At 59.5% G+C, this 25040-nt stretch overlaps 2 protein-coding genes across 2 annotated transcripts; both read right to left on the reverse strand.

The window, feature by feature from the left end:
• Positions 1 to 3538: 3538 nt before the first annotated feature.
• On the reverse strand, positions 3539 to 9342 carry PDXP (pyridoxal phosphatase). Its single transcript, XM_046646442.1, has 2 exons — positions 8733 to 9342; positions 3539 to 4917 (listed from the first exon to the last, which is right to left on the reverse strand). Exons 1-2 carry the CDS (start codon positions 9304 to 9306, stop codon positions 4601 to 4603), a joined length of 891 nt encoding a protein of 296 aa, XP_046502398.1. The 5' UTR covers positions 9307 to 9342; the 3' UTR covers positions 3539 to 4600.
• Positions 9343 to 11346: 2004 nt separating this feature from the next.
• Positions 11347 to 24514, reverse strand: SH3BP1 (SH3 domain binding protein 1). Its single transcript, XM_046646663.1, has 18 exons — positions 24122 to 24514; positions 22897 to 22939; positions 22562 to 22666; positions 21364 to 21440; positions 20952 to 21063; positions 20775 to 20851; positions 20219 to 20363; positions 19401 to 19469; positions 19142 to 19232; positions 18547 to 18692; positions 17703 to 17814; positions 17292 to 17373; positions 17126 to 17206; positions 16491 to 16607; positions 15428 to 15525; positions 14921 to 15095; positions 13788 to 13882; positions 11347 to 12140 (listed from the first exon to the last, which is right to left on the reverse strand). Exons 1-18 carry the CDS (start codon positions 24178 to 24180, stop codon positions 11719 to 11721), a joined length of 2106 nt encoding a protein of 701 aa, XP_046502619.1. The 5' UTR covers positions 24181 to 24514; the 3' UTR covers positions 11347 to 11718.
• Positions 24515 to 25040: the final 526 nt, after the last annotated feature.

Consider the following 25040-nt stretch of genomic DNA (forward strand, 5'->3'; position numbering starts at 1 on the left):
TCTGGAGCTAAGAGTTTCCGTGGCAGGTTAGCTCAGTGGCTGGGTGAAATCATCGAAGGGCCGGGTCTGTCTGATCGTGGGTGGTGGCGGGGAGGCGGTCCTTGCTCTTCTGCACGGCCACATCCACGATTAGCCCTTGCTCTTAGGCAGACGAGCTAGAGGATTTGGGATGAACTGTCTTTACATCTGCACTGTACTCTCGTGTGGATCAGTTTAAACACGTAGGGGCTGGCCTGGTGGCATAGTGGATAAGTTTGTGCGTTCTGCTTTCGCAGCCTGGGGTTCACAGGTTCAGATCCTGGGCACGGACCTACACACTGCTCATTAAGCCATCCTGTCATGGTGTCCCATATATAAAATAAGGGAAGATTGGCATGGATGTTAGCTCAGGGACAATCTTCCTCACCCAAAAAAAAAAAAAAAGTTAAAATATATAAAGGGCAATTAAGCAGACTGGCAAATATTAACAACTGGGACTCCAGATGACGGGCATATGGGTGTTCATTGTGCCATTCTTGCACTTTTTCTGTTGGTTTGGAATGTTTATAAATTAAAAGTTTAAAAGGGGAGTGTGACATAATAAGAAATGTATATTTGGTTTCTGACCCCAGTTCCTGACCCAGAACTCCTAAAACGCTTGTAATTTCCTGAGTTACAGGGGTGCTAGGAGCATCTTTTGTTCTAATATTTGGCCTCTGACCCCAGTTCCTGACCCCGGGCTCCCGATCCCCTGTAACTTCCTGGGCGATGGGAGGGTCTTTTGTTCTAATGAGGTAGCTCTTGGTGGGCTCCTGGACGGTTTCATGACGTGGGCTGGTCACCAGAGACCGAGGCACGACTGGAAGGTTAGAACCTTTGGCCCCGCACCCCATCCCCCGGGGAGGGACGAGGGGCTGGAGATGGAGTTCCTGATCGCTCGTGCCCCGACCCTGAAGCTTCCACAAAAGCCCCTGGACCACAGGTTTGGGGAGGCCTCTGGGCTGCGAACACATCTGCCTGCAGGGAGGGTGGCGCACCCAACGCCATGGGGACAGAAGCTCCTGCCCTGGGGACCCTTCTGGACCTCACCCTCTGCATCTCTTCACCTGGCTGCTCATCTGTATCCTTCATCACATCCTTTATAATAAATTGGTAAACCTAAGTGTTTCCCTGAGTTTTTTGAGCCCTTATAGCAAATTATCGAAACTGAGAAGGGGGTTGTGGGAACCCCTGATTTATGGCCAGTTGGTCAGAAGTGCAGGTGACAACCTGGGACTTGTGACTGGCATCTGAAGTGGGGAGCAGTCTTGTGGGCCTGAGCCCCTCACCTGTGGGGTCTGTGCTGACCCCGGGGAGTGTCAGAATTGAATTAAGCTCTAGGACACCCAGTTGGTGTCTGTAGAAAACTGGAGAATTGTTGGTGTAGAAAACCCACGGAGCTGGTGTCAGTATCCTGTGGTTAGAGGACAGCTTTCCCTTTTAGTTGGTGTCAGAGAAGTGGGATTTGCTAGAATGGCCCTGGCTCATGGAAACGTGGTTTGGGAAGAGAAAGGGTGAAAGGGCTGGGGGTGAGGAAACTTTGACTCCTGGGCGGCCACGTGGTCACCCATGGTCCAGAGCAGAAGCTGTGTCACTCAGTTTCTGAAGGGAGGAGTTCCCAGTGGAACCTAGAGACGGCTGCAGTCCCCCGGAGCTGGCTTACTGGATGCATAAGGAAATGTGAAAAAAGCAAAATATATGGTCCCTTGGTCGTGGTTATTTGTAATAGCTACGATGAAATCAAGAGCGCCGGGTAGGCCCTTGATGCTGGACCAAACTCAAGACGTCAGTGAGTCTGAGCTTCAGCCACTTGCCTCAAAGCCACCCCAAAGGGCAAATGCAGGGACAACAGAAAGTACCTCTCAGGCCTGTGGTCACCAAGAGTCGTCAACATTGGGGCAAGGCAGAGCCAGGAAACTGCTGGAACCGGGGGGGTTTAGTGTGAAGGAGCTGTTTCATTTTGCGGATCAGTGCCATCAGCTTCCTGAGATCTTAACAACTGAATCCAGGTGAAGGGCATGTGGGTGCTCATTGTCCATTCTTGCATTTTTTTTTCTGTCGGGTTGAAACTCTTTTAAATTGAAAGTTGGGGGGAATAATGCCAACAAGTGCTTCCCGTCTTTCTGCTCTGCCACCTGAAGCAGAGTCACGAAGCAGAGAAATATGCTGGGTCATGCCTCATGATCACAGAATGGCTGCAACAGCTTCCACACTCAAAGCCCAGAAGAGTGAGTCCCTCGTCCACGTCCTTCTTTAAAAGTGAGGCAAACATTCCCAGAATCTCTTAGATCTCCCCCAGAAGTATGTCACAAGTCCATGGCTAAACTAATCACCGGCCAGAGGGACTCAAATAACCATTATTGGTTTAGATTCAAGCTTTAAACTACTCAAGATTCACTACCTGGGACTGGGTACCCCCCCCCCCCCCCGTGTGCTCCCCTGAAGGAAATCCCAATTCCATCAGCGAGGAAGAAGGTGGGCAGTGGCTGCTAGGTCCAGAGTAGGGCCAGGGAGGCATCACTCCCTTCCTCTTGGGGGGCACATGACCCAGGCTGGGCTTTATGCCTGGGCACAGGTTCTGGCCAGCGAGTCTGCCTTCGGATGCTGGTCCAGTGAGAGGCACCCACTGTCTGGAAGGCGTCACAGTTGAGAGACCCCTGCAGGGTGCTGGACACGTCGGAGGGAGCCGGTCAACTCCCCTGTGCCTCAGCCAGGTCGAGCTGAGTTCCTGTCGCTGCCACCAGTCTTGGCGAGTGCACATTCGCTCTGACCTCACGACGCAGCCAAGAAAATCCCACTGGGGAGGATTTCCCAGACCTCGAAGTGCTCCCCCCCGACCTTGCAAATAAGGAAACAGGCTGAGCAGGAAGGGGCTCATGAAAGCTCAAGGGACAAGCGACAGTAGCCTGGAACAGCCAAGGTGTCTCCCCACTCAGCATCTGTGGGCCTTTCCGGGCTGACGGTGTAACACCTGCTCCGCAGGAGGCACTGGGGATGGGGCCATGAGCGGCCCCCACCCGGAGGAGCTGGGGGTCAGCAGGGCGGACATCCACAGCAGCATCCCACGTGAGAAGGATGCCTGAAGGGGGGCACCCACAGCACCTCACCTGAGTGCCCAGACAGCGAGGACCTGTCTCCCTGAGTCTCTACAGAGGGGGCTGCCGCTGCCTGGTCAGCCAGACTAGCCCAAACACTGCCCCAGGTGACCACGCTTTCCAGACGCGCGCCCTGGTGTAAGCTAGCAGTGCGTTTCCGGTCCTCCATCCCCAAGGAGTAAAACAGGACGAGAAATACAAGCTTGCCGGCTTTCCGAAGGACTGAAACAAATAGGTATGTAAAGACTCAGTGAGGCCTAAAGCGCTACCGAGTCACGGTGTACCGCACACAGAGGACACTCTGCAACTGGGGTGCAGCATTTCACGCAGGGGAAGGCCTGTTCTGGGGACCAGGCTCCGGCAGGGGCTCCTCCTCCCACCCCGCCCCGCCCCCAGACGTGAACCCGCACACATTCCCACTCGCACTTTATTAAGTACGGGAGGACTGGTTACACAGGGGTGGAGGTGGCGGGGAAGGCCCAGCCCCCACCCCCACCATCACTCGCACACGATAATAAATAAATAAATAGCTGGGGGTAGGCACGGGGGACACATGGCACAGCAAACTGACAGCACTGGGAGGGCCACAAAAGCCCCCCTCCTGAGCCGTGGCCACCATCAACACTGGACTGGTACTGTGATCAGGGAAGGGCGGGGCTCTCGGCTACAGAAGCCCCCAGAGCCACTGAGGGGCCCCCTGGATGGCAATCTGTGGAGGAGGGGTGTCTTCAGCACTTGGACCCTTATTTATTGACAGAATTGGACCCCTGGCTGGTCCAGTCAGACCCGGATTGTCAAGAAGCCACGGGCTCTCAGACTTCTGGATTGTTCTATTCAGGATCTAAGAGACCAATGGGTCATTATTACCTGGTGTCCTGATTGGTCTGCCCAGGATCTAGGACATGAAAGCATTATCGTCACTTCGCCTTCGGATTGGCCCGCTCGGGCTCCAGGACATCAGAGGATCATTATTACTCAGGCTCCCAGTTGGTCCACTCAAGACCCGTCAGCGCGTCTATCACTTGGCCTTCTGATTGGTCCGTTCCGGGCTCAAGACAATAAAGGCTCATGGGAACACAGACCTCTGATGAGTCAACGGGAACCCAAGGCCAGGACCCAGGGCAGGTGGGGCTCTGCAGCCCCCAGGGAGGCGGTGGGGATTCAGCGCTCAGGGTTGGGGGAAATCTTCAGCAGGCACCAGGGCCCAGATTTCAAGGAGTGGAGGTCACAGGGCAGGAGTTAAGGCCCCCTGGCTGGGTCAGGCCAGGGCGAACCGGTATGGGGAGGGGGCGCAGCTGCTGGGACAGCAAAGAGCGCCCAGCCACCACTGGGAGGGGGTGTAAAACCTTCCTGGGTCCCAGCCCCACCAGGGGGCAGAAACTGGGGCCAGGGAGCGGGTGATGCTTAACGCCGCCCGAGGCCCGTGGCCTCCATCTATGGGACCAGAGTGGGGTACTGGTGGGGCTGAGGCTGCAGGTCGGGTGCGCTCAGTCCTCCAACCCCTCCATCAAGTCCGCAATGCTCTCCACATAGTAATGTGGCACGAGGTCGTGCTGGCCGGCCGCCAGGTAGGCCTCAGCCTCCTCCAGGCGGGAGACGCCGGTGAGCGTGAGCACGGTGGTCATGCCGCAGCGGTGGCCGAAGAGGATGTCTGTCTCCAGGCGGTCGCCCACCATGAGCGTGCGGGCGGGGTCCACGCTGAAGTGCTCTGTGATGCACTCGAACATGTAGGGGCTGGGCTTGCCCACCACCAGGGCCTGGCGGCCCGAGGCTGTCTCCACGGCCGCAGTCAGGCTCCCAGTGCCTGCAGGGAGATGGAGAGCCGGTCAGTGCGGGGCGGCTGGGCAGGCTTCCAGGCCCTGGAACGGGAATTCTCAGGGAGGCAGCTTGGCACGGGGTCAGATCCGATGCTGAAATGAGCCAAAAGGCCTGCTCCCCAGTCTTGGCGTGGCGGTTAAGCACAGACTCTGCACGCAGCCGCCTGCATTCAGACTCCATCTCCACCAGTCCTGGGCGGGCGACTGGACCTCTCTGGGCCTCAGTTTCCCCATCTCTAATAGGGCACTTATCTCACAGGGGTCTTGTAAGGACTGAATGAGCCACTGCACGTAACTGGGCCTAGCTCAGTCCTGCCTGAGGTACACAATTTTACCCTGGCAGCTGAGTGTCTTCGGGCAAGCCGCTCAACCTCTCTGAGTTTCCTTGGACTCGCTGGAAAAGGGAGATCCAAGTAATACCTACCTTCAAAGAGGTGCAATGAGCATCGGAGGGGCCAGTGCTTTGGAAATGGAAAGGCACTTAACAAACAGCACTTGTGGTTATGCCACAAGAATGTGCGCTCCTGGCAGTGGAAACGGGCACCGCCCAGTGGGAACACAGCAGGCCACAGAAACGTTCGCACCTCTGACCCAGCCTGCCTCCGCTGGGAAGGTGATCACAAGAAGAGAATTCAAGCTGGAGACAGAAAGCTACGTGCTCGAAGATGTCTGTGGCCGCAGTAACTATAATCAGCAATCAGGGGAAGGCGCCCAGGGGTTTAACAACAGGAGGACTGTGCAGAGAAGGGTTTGCCACTCTCAGCCCAGTACCACCCCGGCCCAGACAATGAGTCCACTGTGCCCGGTCCACAGGCACATCTTTGTGCCAGAATGTTCTGCCTTCACACTAATGTCCCTGAACAAAGGATGATGATAATAACCACAATTTACTAAGCATGTTGTAAAGGGCCAGGGCTGTGCTGGGTCTCACGGAAGCCCATTTTACAGATGAGAAAGCTGATGCTCAGTGACATGAAGTAACTTGTCCGGGGTTGCACAGCTTAATAGGTGACAGGTGAAAGAGCTGCATCCAGGTGGGTCTAACCCAGTCGTGTGCCGAGCCAGCTGGTACTGGCTTGGGAGTGCAGACATTTTCAGGAATTTTGTGAACTGACGGTTAAGGTCACTATTAAAAGTCAACTCATATGAACTCAGAATCACATAAACTATGTGATTTATTACAAAGGTAATAAATTCTCAAAACTCATCACTTCCTAATTGTCTTATCGTCATCTATGCTCTTGAGGTTATTGACACCTGCCAAGATGGAAATACTACACAATGGTTCAGTGACTAAACAGCGGGAGCCCGAGATGGGCCATGGCGGGGGTGTTGACACCACAGAAGCTGGCGAATGGCATAAAGCAAGGCTGCCCCACTGATCAAACATTGATCAGTACATGACTGGGCTGACCCCAGACGCTCTGGGCCTCCTGTCTCCCTTCTCACAGCGATGACCAAGGGCACAGAAGGTTAAAGCGGGTACGAACAGCAAGAATCCTCATCACCACGGCCCCCAGAGGAGAAGGAACTTCCCCAGTGTCACAAGGTCTGGGCAGGGCTGGCCAGGAGCAACAGCGCTGGGAGGTTCCCCCTGATGTCTGACTTAGAGCTTGCCTGCTTTTTTCTTGAGAACTGGGTAGAGAAGAAAACCCAGCAGCCCGTAGGTCAGAAATTCCTTGCAGGATGGGAAGGGTTCAACTGAGTCACCCCAAGGTGTCTTTCTCAGCTCAAGAACAGTCTCAGCTCTGTCAGCAGCTTCCTTTCCCACCAGGACAGAGCGGATCACTCTTGGCCCCCATGTCCCACTTCATCCGCTCAAGACATACTGAGACCCAGGCACTAGCCGGGCGCTGCGGATGGAGCTGTGCACGCGACAAAGACCCCTGCCCCGGGGCCGCGAGCATCCTCGCAGGGGAGTCTATGAACGTGACTATCCTCAGACCACCGTTATCCACTTTTCTCAACATCCTGTCATCCAGGCGGTCACGTGTTCCGCTGGTGACGCATTCCCAAGACAGCAGGCATCTCTATCTGCCAGCTCAAGTGGCTGCCATGTGGTCTAACAAGACCACACACAATTTAGGAGATCCCTGGGGCAGGGAGGGGAACTGGTGAGAGATCTGCATGATTTCAGATTTTATGCCTAACGAGGACCGTTATTAATCTCTGGCTATCACCTTCGAAGCCGCACCATTCAGTTGGGCACAAACAGGACAGCAGCGCTGTGTTTCTAAGCCTCTGCCTCCCCCTCTCGGCTGCGGAAACGACCAGCAGAGCAGGTGCAGGTGGGCACAGCCAGGCGGGCGCTGGAGACCAAAGGGGCATGCATGGGGCGGGGCCTGGGCTCCTCCGCTCCTCCACATCACCCTTCCTGGGCCCTGGGGGGCCTCTTAACCCACAGCCTCGCCCTGAGCTTTGAGGCCTCCAGGGAGAAACTCACTTTTCATAGCGTGGCCCAGGGCAGGCAGGAGCCCTCACCTTGGATTTATGGGGAAACTGAGACTGAGGCGGTCACACAGCAAGAAGGTCTGCAGCCAAGCTAGGATAGGCCTAGAACTACAGATTCCCAGCCCGAAACCTGCTCCATGTTTCACGCCCTAATGCCCTGTCCTGCAAGATGCCTCCTCCAGGAAGCCTGCCCAGATCTCCTTAGCCCTAGGCCCTCCTTGCCACCCCCTCATAATACTGTGTCTACTCTTTGCTGAGTACCACCCTGCTCCCCCCAGATTTGGTATCAGTGACAGAGAGGGAGTGATGGAGATTTGTCCCTGCCCTCAGCCTACTGGCTGCAGTACTGACCTGTTCACGCATACCCACTACTGTCAGTTAGCCTCTGCTGACATCTGTTCTTGTCTAACTTGAACCCTCCAAGATGTAGGCGCCTCCCCTTGCTTCTGTCTCCTCTACAGGTCTGAACACCCAAGATAACACCAGTGAAGAGCTCTCCGTGGAGGGCGGGGAGGCGGAAGGTGAGCCCAAGAGCCCCCATTCAGGTCCCTGTGCTCTTGAGCAGCTCATGTCCTCTCTCTCAGCCTCTGTTTCTTTAACTGAGAAATGGGACCATAACTCCCATTTCCAGAGTAATGTGGACACTAACTGAGAACAAATACAAGATGCCTCATAAAGCTCTGTAACGTGAGGGGGCTCCAGATACAACTCCATCATCTGAGCACCTACTATGTGCCCAGCACTCACCCTGATCACTCTCCCCCTGTGGCCTGTTAGCCTGTGGCCTGGCTAACATTCCCATTTTACCCCGGGGTCGGAGATGCTCGGAGCTTATGTAACAGCAAGATAACAGCGCGTGGCGCTGGAACCCGAACTCAGGTCAAACTCCATCGCTTCCTGTGCTCCCACACACCTGGCTCCCACCTGCCCCTGGGAACGGTGTTCCAACACTCCCACAGGAGAACCACCCTGGCAGACTTTGTCCCCAACTCTGCGACCTCACCCTGACGGTGGGTGGGACAAAATGACAGGAATCCTTGAGGCTGGTTCAGGAAGGCCTAGGCTGGGAGTCAGGGACCTGCAACCCCCTGAGCCACAATGGGCCTCTGTGTCCCCATCTGTCAAACGGAGGACTCCACTGCTGCCCCTCCCAGGGTGGCAGCTGGAAGAATTACCAGACGTGGACACGAAAGCACTCGGGGTTCTTGCTGGCTGGGGGTCGCCCGCGCATCCCTCCTGTTCCCCACCTGTCACCTGGAGACGCCCCTTCCACGCCCCTCACCCGCAAGCGCGGAGGTGAAAGCGCAGGTCGCTCTCCCACCTCAGTTTCCCCGCCAGCCCCCGCGCTCACCGGGGGTCCGGCTGCCGTCGCTGAGCGGGTGCCACGGGTCGCGGTCGGTGGCCACCAGCAGGCAGTCGGGGTCGCGCAGGTGCGCGCACGCCTCGCTCAGCTTGGCGAAGGAGAAGTGCTCGTCGTAGCCCACGAGCACGGCGCGCACGCGCGGGGCCGCGCCCGGGTCCTCGCCGGGGTCCCCGGCCAGGCGCAGCCCGGCGGCGCGCAGCTCGGCGCGCAGCCCCTCGCCGCCCAGCACGAACACGGCGCCCGGCGCGCCCGGCGGCCCGAGCAGGCGCTGGCGCAGCAGGCGCGCGGCGCACAGGGCGGAGCTGAAGAGCTGCTCGGCGCGCAGCCCCCCGAAGCCGAGGCGCGCGAAGCGGAGGGCGAGCTCGGGCCGCGCGCGCCGGCTGTTGTTGCTCACGAACAGGGCCGCCTTGCCGGCCCGCGCCAGCCGCTGCAGCAGCTCCGGGGCGCCCGGCACGGCGCGCTCGCCGTTCCACAGCACCCCGTCGCAGTCGAACAGGACGCCCTGCGCCCGGCCCAGCACGTCGCGCACGGCCGCGCCGCGCAGCCGCTCGCAGCGCGCCATGCAGCCGGCTGGCTGCCCGCACGCCCCGCCGCGCCGCTCTCCCTCCGCGGGCACCGCGCGCCCACCACGCCGCCGGCGCGTCCCCGCACCTGCCAATCGGCGCGCCGCAGGGGCCGGGGGGCGGGGCCACGGCCCGGCCTGCGGCCAATGGGGACTAGCGTCTCGGAGAGGAGAGAGGCCGCGAGCTCACGGAGCTGGGAGAAAGGGGCGGATCGCTGCCGACGCCGAGGGACGCGGGCCAATGAAGACGCAGCCTGGCCCTTCTCCCCGCCCCCTGGCCCTGCTGAGCCAGTCGCCGCCGAGTTTCAACCGCGAGACTGACGCTCCTTTTGACCAATAACCAGTTACGAATAGAAAATATGGAGCAAATAGCCACCCCGCGCTCCCCAGCCAATCAGAAGCTTAGGAGAGCGGGTTGCTAGGAGGAAAACAGATGCTAAATGAGAGGTCGTCGTTGGGTCAAATCTCACTGCCCTCTGAACCGTGGACGCTCACAGCTGTGTAAGCGAAGTCCTGAGAAGCTTGTGGGTGTGATGGGGGGGAGGTGCGTGGGGTCTTGGTCGCTGGAGCCCTTGGCCCAGAGCAGTGGTTCTCCACGCCGGCTGTGCAGCGGGGTCCCCTGGGGAACTGATTTTTTGAGCTGTAATTTACATACAGTAAGATGCATAGATCTTAAATGTACAGTTCGATGACTTTTGACAAGTGCTTTTTAAAAATACCAATGCGTGGCAGGCCCTCAGAGATTCTGATTTAATTTTGGGGTGGGGCCTGGCAGTTTTTAGTTTCTTCGTTTTTTGATTACCCGGGGATTCTACCGTGAGGCCAGGGTAGAGAGGCCCTGGGCTAAAGGCAGCCTGTCACCAAGCGCCCCGGGGAGGGGAGGAGCCAGAGCAGCAGTTGCTTCTTGCCCAGGGCGGTGATGGGGTGACCCACCTGCCTAGGTCCCTACTTGGGGAGGGGTGTGTCACACTTCTGAGGTTGTCTGCCAACTTCTGAGAAGGCTCTGAAGACCTGTTTGACCCCCAGGAGCAACTGGAGCTCCAAAGACCTGGGAAAAGCCACACTCTGTCACCCAGCCTCTGAAGCACAGATCCTTTCTGTCCCCACTGCCCTGGACTTCTGCTCCTGGCCTTTGCACAGGTGGTCTCCTTGGCTTGGAATGTTCTTCCTTCTTCCCTGACTTTTTCACTTGGCGAAATCCCTAAAGACGCCCCTATGATATCACCTCCTCCAGGAAGACTTCCTTGACCTCCACCCTCCACACACACACACACACACACACACACCTACACACACCTACACACACACACACACACACCCCCACCCACCCACCCACCTACCAGCCTGGGTTAAATGGCTCCCCCCTAACTGGGATAACCTGAGCTCCTGGTGCCGTGACACTTGATACTAATTGTCAGTTCTCCTGCCCGTCCGTTCCCAGGAGTTCCTGGGGTGTAAGGCTGAGTCAGGGACCGAGCCCAGAGTCTGCCCAGAGCAGCCTCAGGGAATGTTTGAGGATGGATCCAATCCCGCTCCGGCTTTCTCAGGAACACAGCGGGTTGGGGGAGCAGCAGCCACCCCTTACAGGGGGGCTCCCGTGTGCAAGGGTGGTGCTTTGGCCTTTAGTTGGGGGTCACATTCAATCCTCACAACACTTCTGTGCTGGAAGTTGTTACACGGAACACCAGGAAGTGAAATTGCTCGGCATGTGAGGGACAAGCCCAGGCTCTGGAGTCACTCAGACCTGGTCCCCATCCCAGGTCCACGCCTCATGCGCCGTGTGACCTTCCCGGGTGACTTTCTGAGCCTCAGTCTCCTCCCCTGGGAGGGTACTGGGCTTTACTTCCCTGGCACAGGTCTAAAGGGAACTCGTGCCTACACAGGCACAGTGTGAAGCATCGAGAAAGGGCTAAAAATGTTGGCTGTTATTTCAGACAGGAAGAAAGACAGGAGGCAAAGAAGAGGCATTTTTTTCCCCCTTAATGAAAGTGGCTTCTTTATTTCAAGGACAGAAAATAAAACGATCATTTGGGCAGCTGCTCTGATTTTGTCCAAAATAATTTATTTACCAGCCTTACAAAAAAATACGTTGGCAAGAGAAAAATAAACGTCCTGTAGGAGCGGGCAAGCTCTTTCCTTCCGGCGGCTCCCCTGGGACCCTGCCAGAGAGTGGGGAGTCGGCTGAGGGCCCCCCAAGCCCAGGGTGGGTCCAGGAGGAAAAGCTCTGCGGGTGGAGGGCTGTCCTGAGTCCTCCTTGCGGTGGGGGCCGACCCAGCGGGCACCGAGGCACTTGCGGCAAAGGCTGGAGGCCCCCACCCCTCGGGAGGGGTGAGGGCTGTGTCCTGGGGACAAGGCGGGGGGGGGGGGGGGGGGGGGGGGGGGGGGGGGGGGGGGCCCGGAGGGGCCCCGAGCTCAGTCAGTCTCTGAGGCGAGGCTCCGGGGCGGGGGCTGGGGGGGGTTAGGTGGGGAAGTGTGGGCCCCTCCCTCCTCCATGGCCGCCCCCAGGTCCACCCGTGCAGGCCCACTCAGGGAGGCTGGGCTGGGGGAGGCCGGAGACGGGGAGGCTGGACCTGGGGAGGCTGGACCCGGGGAGGCCGAGCTTGGGGAGGCTGGAGAACGCCACCTCTGGCGCTGGGCAGGCTGCGGGGGCATAGGGGGCAGTGGGGGGGGCACTGTGGGGGCCCGGAGGCTGCTGCCCACCAGCCGGCGGGGCAGAGCCCGGGGGGTCACAGGGCTGCCAGAGCCCGCGGGTGGGGGTGGGGCTGGAGGGGAGGTGCGGGTGCTGGAGACCTGGGGTGGCGGCATGGTGGGCCTGGCCGGCGCTGGGCGCTTGGCTGTGGAGGAAAGAAAGGGGTGGTTAGGCATCCACACGGCCTGTGGCAAATCCACCAAGCTCAGTGCTACCTCAGGACCTTTGTATGTGCCATCCCTTCTGCTGGGAGCACTATTTCCACAGCCAGCTGCTCATCACTCAGGCTTCTCTTTCTGTCCCTTCCCCTGCTCAGCTGGCATCCACCCCTTCTCCCCCCCTGCCCCAGGTACTGTCATATTTCCTGTTGTATTTTCTTCACAGACTGGTTGCCCTCTGAAATGATCTTGTCAGTCTTCAGTGATACTCCTTATCTCCCCCACTGGAACGCAAACTAAGCGAGGCCATCTTATGGGTGGGGTGCTAGCACAGTGCTGGGCACCGAGCAGATGTTCAGTACACATTTGCTGACTAGGGGCCGGCCTGGTGGCACAGCGGTTAAGTGCACACGTTCCGCTTTGGCAGCCCAGGGTTTGCCAGTTCGGATCCGGGGTGTGGACATGGCACTGCTTGGCAAGCCATGCTGTGGTAGGCGTCCCACGTATAAAGTAGAGGAAGATGGGCACGGATGTTAGCTCAGGGCCAGTCTTCCTCAGAAAAAAGAGGAGGATTGGCAGATGTTAGCTCAGGGCTAATCTTCCTCGGAGAAAGAAAAAAAAAGAAATGGTGCCTTTCCCCTGACCCTAGGCTCCTGCTCACCTCCTCTTAGAAGTCCACCAGAACTGTCCCACCCCAGCTCTCAGAGATCCCACTGCACAGTTCAAACCTGGTGAGGCAGCCAAGGGGCTGGATGAGGCCAGGAGGTCTGGACTCTCGTCCTTACCCTGCCTCCACCCACTGGGGGATCTGGGCAAACCACTTGCCCTTTGGGGCCTTGGTTCCCTCATCGGTAAGATGGGATGAAAGCCTCGACCTTGCAGGGCTGATGTGAGGACCAGCTCGGGCAATGGTGTGACAGTCCTTTGACTTGTGCTCCAGTGAGCAAATGCCCCACTTGCCCCCCATCCAGGAAAGGTGGCTAGAGGCCCCCTCCTGCAAGAAGGTCCCTGTGTGACCTACTAGCTCCTGTGGCTGCTCCATCTACTCCCGGCTCTACAATGGACACCCCAGAGCCCCCTCAGCGGGGCGGAGCCTCCTGATGTCCTGGTCACCCTGGCAGACTCCTCACCTGCACCCTCGGCCTCCTCACCTGCCTGGTCTTAGGCCAGCTCAACAGGTGACTGCACCAAAGGGGCTCAGAAGGAGGCCCCAGGTTCCTGCCCGCCTCCACCATCTCCCCTCCTTCACAGCCCTTGGAAGACCCCATCCGCCGTCTTCACTCCGGTCCCCGGGCCTCCTGAGGGCCTGGGCTTCACTGCTGCCAACACTCACGATCGCTGACCTTTATCGGACATTTACCGTGTGCTGGGGATGAGCCAGGCAGCACCATTAACTCTCCAAACAGCCCTAGCAAGGTAGGTGCGCTACTATTCGTCACAGAGAGCAGGGGGCCGAGGCGCAGCCAGGTGAAGCCCCCGCCCAACCGCACAAAGCTGGACTCTGAACTGAGTGTCACGCAGCGAACCTGGCTCTCAGGCACCTGGATTCTGGGCTGCCGGAAACCATGGGACGGTCTGTCCGCCCCTCTCCCTGTCCACCCTCTGCGCCCCTTCTCCTCCCACGGCCAACTCACTCCTCCGAGCCGTGTCCTCCGCTGGGGCAGCTGCCTCCGAGGGGTTCCTACTGACCTTGGGGGAGGCTGGTCTGGGGGGCGCCTCGGACTCTATCCTGCGAGGGAAGCAGAGAGTCAGGGTCAGGCTTGGCATCTCCCAGAAGTCTCCTGGAATCTTGGGGAGACTCCCAGCCAACGGGCTGAGTTTGGGTCCTCCCAGAACTTGTTCCCCATCACCTTGTGGTTGGGCCTGGGATCTGTCCCCAGGCTGGGCCCCCCTGAGAAGATGCTTCTGGCAATGGCCAGAGTTTGCGTCCACCGAGCCCCTGGCTGCTGTGTGATGCAGAGACAGTGTCCATGGTCCCCCATGGGGCCAGGATGGGGGATAGAAAGCAGGGCCTCCCTCTGCCTCAGCTCCCAGACTCCATGCGAACTTTATGGGATGTTCTGGCCACTAGAAGCCAGAGAGCAGAGGGAAAGTGAGGGGGAGGCCCTGGCTCATTCCTGGCTTCCTCCAGGCCTCTGCTCGGGTGGCTCCTCCTCAGGGAGGCCTTTCCTGACCCCACTGCTAAAGCAGGTCCTACTCGATCCCCTTTACCCCACCCTACTCTCCTTTACAGTGCCCATTACTGCCTGATATTGTCCCAGGCGTCCCTCGGTGTCCTTGCTGACTCCTGCTCCCTGCCCCTGGAATGCCAGCTCTAAGGGCAGCGTTTGTCTGTCTCGCTCATCTGAGGACATTCATGGTTTGGGCCCCAGGCGTCTGTGATAACTGAACACCACCTCCAGGTATGGAGGCGACACGGTACCACACAGCCCTTCCGGATTTAAAGGATCACGAGAATACTAGAAGGTATTTACAAATTCCAGAATGATCAGCTCCCTACTTCCCCAAATCCCCAGGGCCTGAAACAGTGCCTGGCACACAGGAGGTGCTCAGCAAAGAGCCGTACAACGAACAAGCGAACACAGGGAGGCTGAGGAAGACCGCCTCCAAGGCGCCACGCCACCCACTCCCAACTGGGAAACCAGGTACTTGGGATGAAAATACATAATTACATTTCCTAAAATGCCACTGGCCGCCCTGAGAGATGGCACTCAGGCTGGGCATCTTGGGGCCAGGACAGGGGCCATTCAGAACTGTCAGTCCTTACCTTTCCTTGGCAGCCACTGAGGCTGAGGTAGGAGCAGGACCTGGAGCTGGAGCTGGAGCCGGGGTGGCGGCCGGGGTGGGCATGGCAATCGGAAGCTCCTCAGAGGCCGGCTTGTCACTGAGCTTGTCCTGGGCGGCGGGGGCTGAGAACAGGCCTGACACATTGAAGTTGATGTCTGCAGATGCAAGGGAGCTGGTCTTAACTTTCAGAGCCTCCGCCAGCCTCCCCGCCTCAGCCAGTGTCAGGACCGCCTTCCCTCCCCACTGACATCCTCGGGGCCATGTTTTGCCTTCTCACTCCGACATGAGCCTCATGAGAATCCCACCAGGTGGGCAGCAGCATCCCCATTTTACAGATGAGAAACTGAGGCTCAGAGTGGAGAAGCAATTTCCTCCAGGCCTCATGGGGAGTTTGTGGGGCTGCCAGGGACTGAAGCTGAGTCTAGAGGGCACTGGGCTGGGCAGGCGGGGGCACGAAGGGACACATTCACAAAGGCAGGGGCTTCACCTCCAGGGAACAGGGTGTCTGCGCTCTGGATCAGAGCCTCGACCACGCCCACCACCTGGATGGACGACACTGAGGCTGCATCCAGCTGGGCCTGGTCCCTGCGGCGAAAGGGAGAGAAAGTGGGTCATCACTTAGCAGAGTCTTAGTGACCCCAACTCTGCCTGGCCCTGGGCTGGGCACTGGGGACACAAAGATCAATCACATCAAGTCCCTTTTCTAAAGAAACTCACAACCCACCAGTGGATTGCATGTGTTGCTCACATGCCAACTTTTCCCCTCTTTCACCCACCACAGACAACACTCGTCTGTCGTGGCTCCCTGTTCCTCACAGTTCTGGGATCTGGGCAGCCTCTCCCACTAATCGCACTCAGCAAATGAGTGATATCCTTTCGCCATCCACAGCCAGGTGAATAAGACCCCTCACAGATCACAGCACTTCACAGTTTATAAAACATTTCCCTGTTCATTATCTCATCTTATTCCTAAAGTTTGTATAACTTCTCTCCAGTTTACAGATGAGGAAATGGAGGTGCAGAGAGGGACTTCCCAAGGCCATCTCTGGAAGGTGGAGGGGTGGGGCCAAACCAGATCTCTGGGCTCCCAGCACCCCAGCCCCCCATTATCCAGAATGCCTCTCTCCAAAGCCCTGTGGGGTCCAGGATCCCTTCAGGCTGCTCCTCACAGCAGTCTTTTTTTTTTTTTGAGAAAGATTAGCCCTGAGCTAACATCTGCTCCCAATCCTCCTCTTTTTGCTGAGGAAGACTGGCCCTGAGCTAACATCCGTGCCCATCTTCCTCTACTTTATACGTGGGACGCCTACCACAGCATGGCTTGCCAAGCGGTGCCACATCCGCACCCGGGATCCGAATGGGTGAACCCGGGGCCGCTGAAGCGGAACGCGTGAACTTAACTGCTGTGCCACGGGCCAGCCCCTCACAGCAGTCTTGAGAATAGGAGCTGCTTAAGCCACTACAAGGATGGGGAAACTGAGGCCCAGGGGGACAACGAGCTGCAGATGGTTAGGGTGGGGACTGCCACCTTCCCCCGGCCCGCGGCCCCTCACCCTTCCTTCTCTGGGGGCCACAGCAGGTTGGGCCCCAGGACGATGGCGATGTTGCTGGGCGTCATCTTGTTCACCTCCTGCTCCTCGGCCAGCCGTGCTAGGAACTTCATCAGGTACCTGGGGAGGCAGGTGGAGGGCGTGGGCCAGGGCATCTGGGCCATGGACACCCATCGACACTCTGAGACCTGAGAATGTCCCAGCGTGGGGGTCCAAAGAATGGACGAGACACCACACAAGATGGTTTAAAAAATGTTAACAGTGAAATCAGCTGACCTACAAGTGCCACCTATGTGTCAGCCACTGAGCCGAGTGGAGAGTCTCCCAGGCACCCTGGGGGGTGGGGACTGTAATGCTCCACGTTTCCAGATGAGGGCGCTGAGGCACAGAGAGGTCAGTTGCCTGCCCAGGGCCACACAGGGGCAGAGGTGGGACTTGAAGCCAGGTGGTGTGGCTTCAAAGGTTCAAGGTGTGTGTTTAGTTCAATGTCTAGTATAAAAAAATATGACTAGCACATCAAAGCTGGGTTTCCAGAAATATTGCTTCGGACAAGGAGGCAGGACTCAAACATGGGGCCCCAGAGTCCCAGCTGGGCCCTGGCTCTGGGGGGCGGTCAAGGGGGCGGGCTCGGGGCTCACCTGAGGTTGTTGAGGTTGTCGCGAGGCAGGCGGCCACACACCTCTTGGAGGGCTTCCTGCCGGGCCCCCGGCTCCTTCAGGCTGGGGAGGGAGAGACCTGGTGAGCCAGCTCGGGGCCACACCTCTGCAGCCTCGTCCTCCCCAGCACCCCCTCCCCAATCCTCACCTGGCTGCCCTCATCCAATCATCATAGAGGTCAAAGGTCATCAGGGGCTCTGGCAGCTCCCGTAGATAGGACTTGAGGGCACCTGAAGTGGCAGGGGGTGCTCAGGCGTAGCTCCCAAGCCCCCACCTCCACCCCCAGTACCCAGCTCTCTCCATCTGTTAGCAACCTCTAGCCCTTGTTCACACTAACGTGTCAAGGTCTGATCATTCCTTTGGGCTACCAGCCCTTTTGGGAAAATGATCAAGCTTACACGCATTTCAGGGGGTCATCCTGGGCCTACGTCAAGGACCTCTATGTCTCCTCGTCAGATTATCAGGCCATGAGCCAATCTATCATGGGATCATTGCAGGCAGCTGTGGGGAAGGGACACGGGGAGAAGGCCCCCGACCCAGGGCTCCTTGGACCAGGCACCTGCCACGGCGTGGGGGTCAGAGCAGAACTCCTGCAGGCTGCGGGGGTCGGAGGCCATCGTCTGCTTGAGGCGCTTCAGCACTGAGGCCCCGGCGGCCAGACGGAAGAGGCCCTGGGGTACGAGAGGGAGCAGGTGGGGGTCACAGAGGGGTGGGCAGGGCAGGACAGCATGACCGGGAGGCCCTGGGTCACTCATGGCTTGGGGTAGGCCCAGGCTGGGACTCAGTGGCCCCACTGGTCTGGGAGGCAGAGTGGACACCAGTGTCCGTGGGTCCTTTCAGCCCTCAGGGTCTGGAATTCGGAGCACAGTGGGAAGTCTGGGAGGAGCTGGGAAAAGTCGTGGGGAGGCAGGCGTCTGGTTAGGAGTAGAAGGGAGACCTGAGGCCGAGCAGGGTTGTCCAGAAGCCCGAGTGGGTCTCTGAGTCTGCTCCACCCCCGAAGGGTCTGTCCCCAGAAAACGGGCTGGTGTACGAGCGACACTGAGATGCAAAGGTGGACAAGGACAGCGTGCAGCAGGGAGTCCTGGCTTCACCGCCACCTTCCCGTGTGCTGCTGGGCACGGCCACCTCATGGCCTGTCCCCCGCTTGGATAACGGAGCCAAGGAGGGTTCCCTCCAGGGGTTACTGGCATCATTAAATGGAGCGAGGCATGCACAGGGCTTCTAGCATAGAGCCTGGCCCCAGGAGCATCATTGGGTGGAGGCGGCGTCCATGCAGTCACAGGAGGCCACGCCCTCTGCTCTCACGATGGGATTACAGGCTCCAGCCCAGGGCAGCATGTGGGAGATGTGGGACAGAGTGAGGGCCTGGAGGCTCCTTTCCCACCTGGCCCAGGGCACCCCACCTCTTCCTTCATGCCCTCGGAAAGCAGCATCATGACGCAGGCCTCGATGGGCAGGGCGATGTCCCGGCCCAGTTCTTGCAGGTGCGTTCCCAGCGACACCCCATACACCCTGGAGGAGGGGGCGGCCGTCATCGAGGGGGAGGGGTCTGCAGGGATGAGACAGATCAGCGGCCCAGGGTCCTCCCACCCCTGGGCTGCTAGGTCAGGGTAGGCAGGGGCACGCCCCAGATGTCCTCAAGGGGCTACTGCTTTGGCCAGTGGCACCACTTCCCACCCGCCCAGCCACGTCACACATCTTGATGTAGTCCAGCATATCTCTCAAATCCACCCACCTCCACTGCCCCACCCAGTCCAGGCCACCATTCATCTCCCTTCCGCCTCCTGACAGGTCTCCTGGCTCCAGTCCTGCCCCCTTCATTCCATCCTCCACGCGGCGGCCAGAGCATTCTCCATTACAAATCTAATTGAGCCCTCCCTCACCCAGAACTCATCCATGGCTCCCTATTGACCTTCAGGATAGAGTGCAAGCTTCTTAACAGGCCCTGAGCAGGGCAGGGGTCAGGGGTATGGGGTTGGGGACCGCCTGTGTCCCTACCTGTTTGGCTGTGGTTCTCCTTCAGCTCCGCCAGGGCCGTGTCCAGTGAGCTCAGAGACTTGCGATGGTAATCGGCCTGAATCTCCATGAGCTGTGGGGACAAGGGGGCAACCCCGGAGGAAGTGGGCAAATCTGAGCATCCCCCAGGGTCCACAAGGGCAGACCCCTCCCTCCCACCGTCTCGCAGGGGGTCTCAGTGGCCCCTAGCCCTGGTGTCCACCCCTGAGCTCAAGTGATTGGAGCCTGGTCTTGGACTCACGTGGATGAAGTAGTTGGCGTATGTGTCCTCCTTGGTGGCAAAGTGGTACAGATCGGCCAAGTACTCGTCCTTGGGGACAGAGAGGGGAGGGCTTATACCAGTGAGGCGAGGGCCCAGTGGGGAAGCCTGGAGGGGCTGGTGACTTGCCTGAGCTGTATGTGGAGGGTCCCAGCCAGCTCTCCTCTCTCTGCCAAGGTTTGCTCTTGGGGCCAGCCCACAGCAACCCCTTTGAATTCTTTTTTTTTTTTTTTTTTTTTTTTGCTGAGGAAGACTGGCCCTGAGCTAACATCTGTGCCCATCTTCCTCTACTTTATACGTGGGACGCCTACCACAGCATGGATTGCCAAGCGGTGCCATGTCCTCACCTGGGATCCGAACCGGCGAACCCCAGGCCGCCTAAAGCTGAACGTGTGAACTTAACTGCTGTGCCACTGGGCTGGCCCCCGCTTTGAATTCTTGAGGGTCTTTTATAGCTTCTTGTCCTCACCTCTGTGTCCCCATATCCTATCACAGTGCCTTGTGTTACTCATGGTTCATTCATTCATCCTTCCTTCCTTCATTCATTCACTCACATACACACTGAGATTCCGGAGAACAGACCGAGTCTCTGTCTCCCAGGTGTTGTGCATGTGGTGTAGACAGAAGAGGCTGCAAGGTGGTGGCTAAGTACACAGACCTTGGAGCCTGACTGCCTGCATTCAAATCCTGGCTCTGCTGCTTCCTAGCTGTGTGGCCTTGGGCAAGTCACGTCACCTCTCTGAGTTTCGGTTTCCTCATCTGTGAAGTGGGGACAGCACTCACCCCTGCCACCCCCTCACCTTGCACTGCTCCACCTTCCTCTTCAGCTCCTCCTCCTCCTCCTTCAGCGTCTCCATCTTGTTGGCCGTGGTGGTGTGGCTGTAATTGCCTGGGTTGCCTGCCAGGCCCTGACCACTGCCTGAGTTCTTAGCTGCCTGACTGAGCCTGGGGACAATCCCAAGGTGGGGTGGTCACTGTCCCCATTGCATGTCCAGAGCCAAGTGTCCCCTCCATATGCCTGACCACACAGGATTATGGGATTTTTAGATGCAAATCCTGCCCCGGGCCTCTGCGCGGCTAGCTCCGGAGTGGAGGGTGAGGGCTCTCCTGCCATCCAGAGATCCTGGAGGATTGTTTATGGCTATTCTAGGCTTTGGGGTCCCCCCCCCTCAGTTCAAAGCACGTGCACACACACGTGCACAGAGGCACCCTCACCACATGTGTTCCTAAGCACCAGAAGTGTGCAGAAGTACACACATTACCCGGTGGGCCCTAGTGTGGGACGGGCCTCGAAGCTCTGGGGCCATCACCGCAGGCTGACCTAGGCATGGACCCCCCAGAGGCTGCGGCTCCCACCTGCTCTTGAGGGTGTTCCAGTCAGACACCAGCTTCTGCAGGCTTTTCTTGTGCTTGAGGATGGCTGGCAGCTCGTCCTGGGGGCGGGCATGTTGAGGGGGGCGGGTTCAGTGGGCTGGGGGTGGTGGGAGCTAGAGGCTGGGGAAGCTGGGGGCAGGGGGCGGGAGGCAGGGTCACCTCACTCAGCCTGCTGAGTGGCTGCAGGACATCCCTCTCCAGGGTCATCTCAAACTCGGCCAGGATGCGGGCCAGCTGGTTCTGAATGGCACAGCTCATCTCCAAGGCTTTCCTGTGGGCATAGCACCGAGTGGGCTGGGCTCCCACAGCCCGGCACCACCATCTGGGAAGACAGTGGGGCCTCCTCCGTTCCCACCAGCTCCTGCCCTTCCATCTCCTTCATCTTTGCTGAGCCCAAGGCCCTCCCAGGCCTGGTCGCCCTCACTGACCTGGACACTGTCCCCAGCCCAGACACTCTCCCCGACGTTGTCATCCTTCCACTGCACATGTCCTCTCTGACCTGAACCCCTTCCCAGCCCAGATCCCTCCTTGGCATCTCCAGGTGAGGGCAGAGGCCCTGGTCCATGCTCACCCCATGCTGGAGTCGGGGTCCAGCTCCTTGAAGCTCTCGGCCATCGTAGTGGACAGAGCCATGAGAGGAAGTTTCTTCTGCAAGGGGGGCGGGGGCAGGAATGTGAGTGCACATGCTCACCTGCTGGGCCTCCCCGACGCTGCCTGAGCACCTGGCAAGTCCCTCATGGAGGTACTGGGTGTGGACAGGGGCGGAGGGAACCCAGGAGGGCCACAGTCACAGGTGAGAGTGGAAGCAGGATGATGACAAGGCACAGTGGGAGTGATATCTCCTTGTGACCATGTACAGAGCCCCCACTCATCTAGGGTCCCCTTTCCCCCTTCCAGAAGCCACTTGACTGGGCAGGAAGGAATCACCAAGTCCCAGCATAGACTGGAAAACTAAGAAGAGAGGGCGTGGAACTTGCCCCAGGTCAGACAAGGGGAGAGAGAATGGAGGAGCAAGTGGGGCTCCTTGCCTGCGCCCCAGGACACACATGGCTGAGCTGGCCGCTGCTGAGCTCAAACCCCCATGGCTCCCCACTGCTCCTCCTCCCCCAGTGCTCTGGCCACAGTGAAGTGCTGATTTCAAAGCAAGCCCCCCACATTCCCACCTAGAGTTAAGGAGAGCGCCAGCTCCGGCCAGAGAGACCAGGGCTCACATCTCGGTTTTGCCACTTACTAGCAGTGTGACCTTGAGTGAGTGGCTCTACCTCTCTAAGCCTCCATTTCCTCATCTGTACACAGTGCCAATAAAGACGGTCTCCCCCCCTGGCTGTTGTCAGCACTAAGGATGGCAATGATTAACATGTTTTTTGCAATAGACCAGCAGTAAGTAGTCCATAAATGCTGGCCGCTGGTTAATAGGAGTGAGCAGCACTCAAAATCCAGCTCAAATGCCCCCTCCTTCAGGAAGCCCTCACAGACGGCCTCACTCGGGAGGGCCTGCTCTGCTCCCGGTGCTGACTGGACAGAGAAGTTCAGGTGCTGTCAGAGGCCTGGCCTTGGCTCAGGGGAATGGGGCAGAGGGAGGAGGGGTCAAGATGCGGACGGGGAAGAGACAGGGCCTCAGGAACCCAGTGCCCGAGGGGCCTTAGAGCAGTCTGCACCCTCTTGGTGCCAGAGGCTCAGACTGGCAGGGAGACCCCAGCCCAGACCTTGCTCTGCCATTGGACAGAGGTGTCCTGCCCAGGCCCCTCCTCCCCGGGACCCCCACTCACCACCCGCTTGTCCATGTCTGCCCCGCTCTGGCCCTGCAGACAGGCCTGCAGCCTTTTGTGGACATTGTGCGCTGCTCGCTTGGCCGGCTCCAGCCGCTGCTCCACCTGGGAGAGAGGCCGGGTTATGGATCACCGGAGGTGGCTGTTGTCCACCCCCCACTGCCCAGTCCTCCCCCAGAGCAGGGACCACCTTTCTCTTCCCTCCTCTTGGGGACCCCATGGCCAACAGCTTGGGGAATGACTCAACTTGGGCCCCCAACTGGCGTCCCCACCCGGCCCTCCGCTGACAGCCTGCACAGGCCTGCCTTGCCACCGCTGCTGGCCCAGGCATGTACCTGCTGCAGGTCCTCACCCAGGAACTCGGCAGTCTCCGGAGTGCTGTGGGGGGAGAGCATGTGCTGAGCCGGTGCAGGTTAGGAAATCCCCTCCTCCCCCTGTCCCCCCAACAGGGCACCTGGACCCCAGTTGCTTCCAGTGCTCCTCCCACTTAGGGCCCGCCCTGGGTGGCCCGCCTGCCTCATCCCAGTCCCAGTCCGAGCACATTCCGTGGGGGCGGGAATAGGATACATGGCTTTTTCCTCCTCCACCCAGGGCTGTGTCCTGAGAAAGGGCGGACGAAACCAAACAGGGGGACTTGGGGAGCCACCCCAGGGCCCAGCCTCTCTCTTCTGCTGACCCCGGGGAGAGGCGGCCTGGGCTGGCTCCAAGAACAGGAAGTGTGGGAGCTCAGACTCCTGGGCTGTCAGTCACACAGCACTCTGGACTAGTGGTGGGCAGGCCCAGGGCCCCTGCCCTGGGACACAGGGGGACAGTGAGGCCCAGAGCAAGGTGACCTGACTGCCCAGGCTCACACAGTCTGGCACAGACGCCAGTGTGAGGCTAGAACCATGTCTCTGGACACCCAGTCCTCCCCTGGGCCCAGAGAATGGGAAACTCCCCACGCAGGGGGAAGGGGAGAGAAGACAGGCCCTCAGAGCACCCCAAACTTCCGGCTTCCACTCCACCAGCTCAGGGGCTGGGGGTGGGGACAGTGAGACCTGGGGCCATTTCCACCTGAGGATGGGAAAAGCAGAAGCAAGACAGAGAAGCAGGAGGCAGCTGAGGGCGGGAGGGAGAGGAACACAGCAGGACAGGGCAGGCCCCTCCCCCATGCCAGGACCCTGTCTCTTCCCCTCCCCCAAGGTCTGGAGCCCTGACCCTCCCTCCCCCCTCCACAGGCAACCAGAGAGGGTTAACTGTCCCCATTGTACAGAGGGGACAAGTGAGGCCGGGGAGGACTCTCCACGCAGAGGCTCATGGAGGCAGAGAAGACTCAGCATCCTAGATCCTCCCTACAACCCCTCAAATCAGGGGTGAGGGTGCCCCTTCTCCCAAACGCCAGCGCCTGCCCCTCCTGCTCTGGCTGGGAGGTAGGGGTGGCACTGAGAGGGGAGGAAGGGAGGGCAGGGCTCTGGCCGGTCAGAGGGGCCGTCCAGCTGTCCCCAGCCTCCCCCACCCTTCTACCTCCCCTAGGGTCCTGCGGGGTGAGTGTGGGGCTGGAAGAGACGGGGTGACACTCACCGTCCCAAGCTGCCCGTCTGGGCCAGCTGCCGCATGCGATGCAGCTGCCTCTTCATCATCTTGGGGCCGGGCTGGGGTTGCGGGGTCACGGAGGGGGTCGAGGGCCCGGCAGCCCCCGGCCCAGCCTGCCTCTGACCGCGGCGCCTCGCTCGCCCCGGATGGGTGGGCGGCGCTCTCCGCTTCCTGGGCCAGCCGCGCTCTCGCCGCCGCGCTCTCCTCCCCCGCTCGCGGCTCCGCCCCCGGCCCCCAGGTCACTCCTCTCTGCAAGTTTGTTTCCCCGTTCTCTCCCCTGTCTTCCGGCCCTCCGCTCGCCCCCGGCCGGTCCGGCGAGTGTCAGTCTGTCGGTCGGGCCACCGGGCCGGGCGCAGGTTGTGCGCGCTGTTCCCCTCCCGGCCCCGCCCCGCCGCACCCGGCCCGGTGGCGGGAAGCAGGTAAGCCGGCTCCTGCCGGCGCACCGCCTGGCCTCCTGGGTTCCTGCCCCACCCGCCGGCCTGCAGGCGGGGTATAAGTAACCTTTGCATCCTTCTTAAAGGGGAAAGAGGGTTCCGTGCTTAGGAGGCAGAGGCCGAGGACAGGCCCCTCTGACCCCTATGGCCCATGTGGGCCTGCCAAAGGATGCTGCCCTGGACTGCCTCCCCAAAGGACCTCCTGGCCACCTTGAGCTAAAGGTCACCCCTGCTCCCCTGCTGGATGATTAGCTGAGGGCTTTGGCTTCCTGGGGCCACCCCACTGCTGTGTGCCCTTGGACAAGTCCCTGGAACTCTGGACTCGCTGCCTAATGGCCTGAGGGACCAGCTGTCCTGGCCCTGCCATCCAGAAGAGGGGACAAGATACCCCTGCCTGCTCCTCCAGCAGCCATGCTCCTGCTGCCGTTGTCCCTTTAATGTGGGTGCCTGCCACCCTCCAGCTGCAGCGAACC

Source organism: Equus quagga, chromosome 19 (genome assembly GCF_021613505.1).
Source record: "Equus quagga isolate Etosha38 chromosome 19, UCLA_HA_Equagga_1.0, whole genome shotgun sequence".
In the NCBI taxonomy this organism is placed as follows: Eukaryota; Metazoa; Chordata; class Mammalia; order Perissodactyla; family Equidae; genus Equus; species Equus quagga.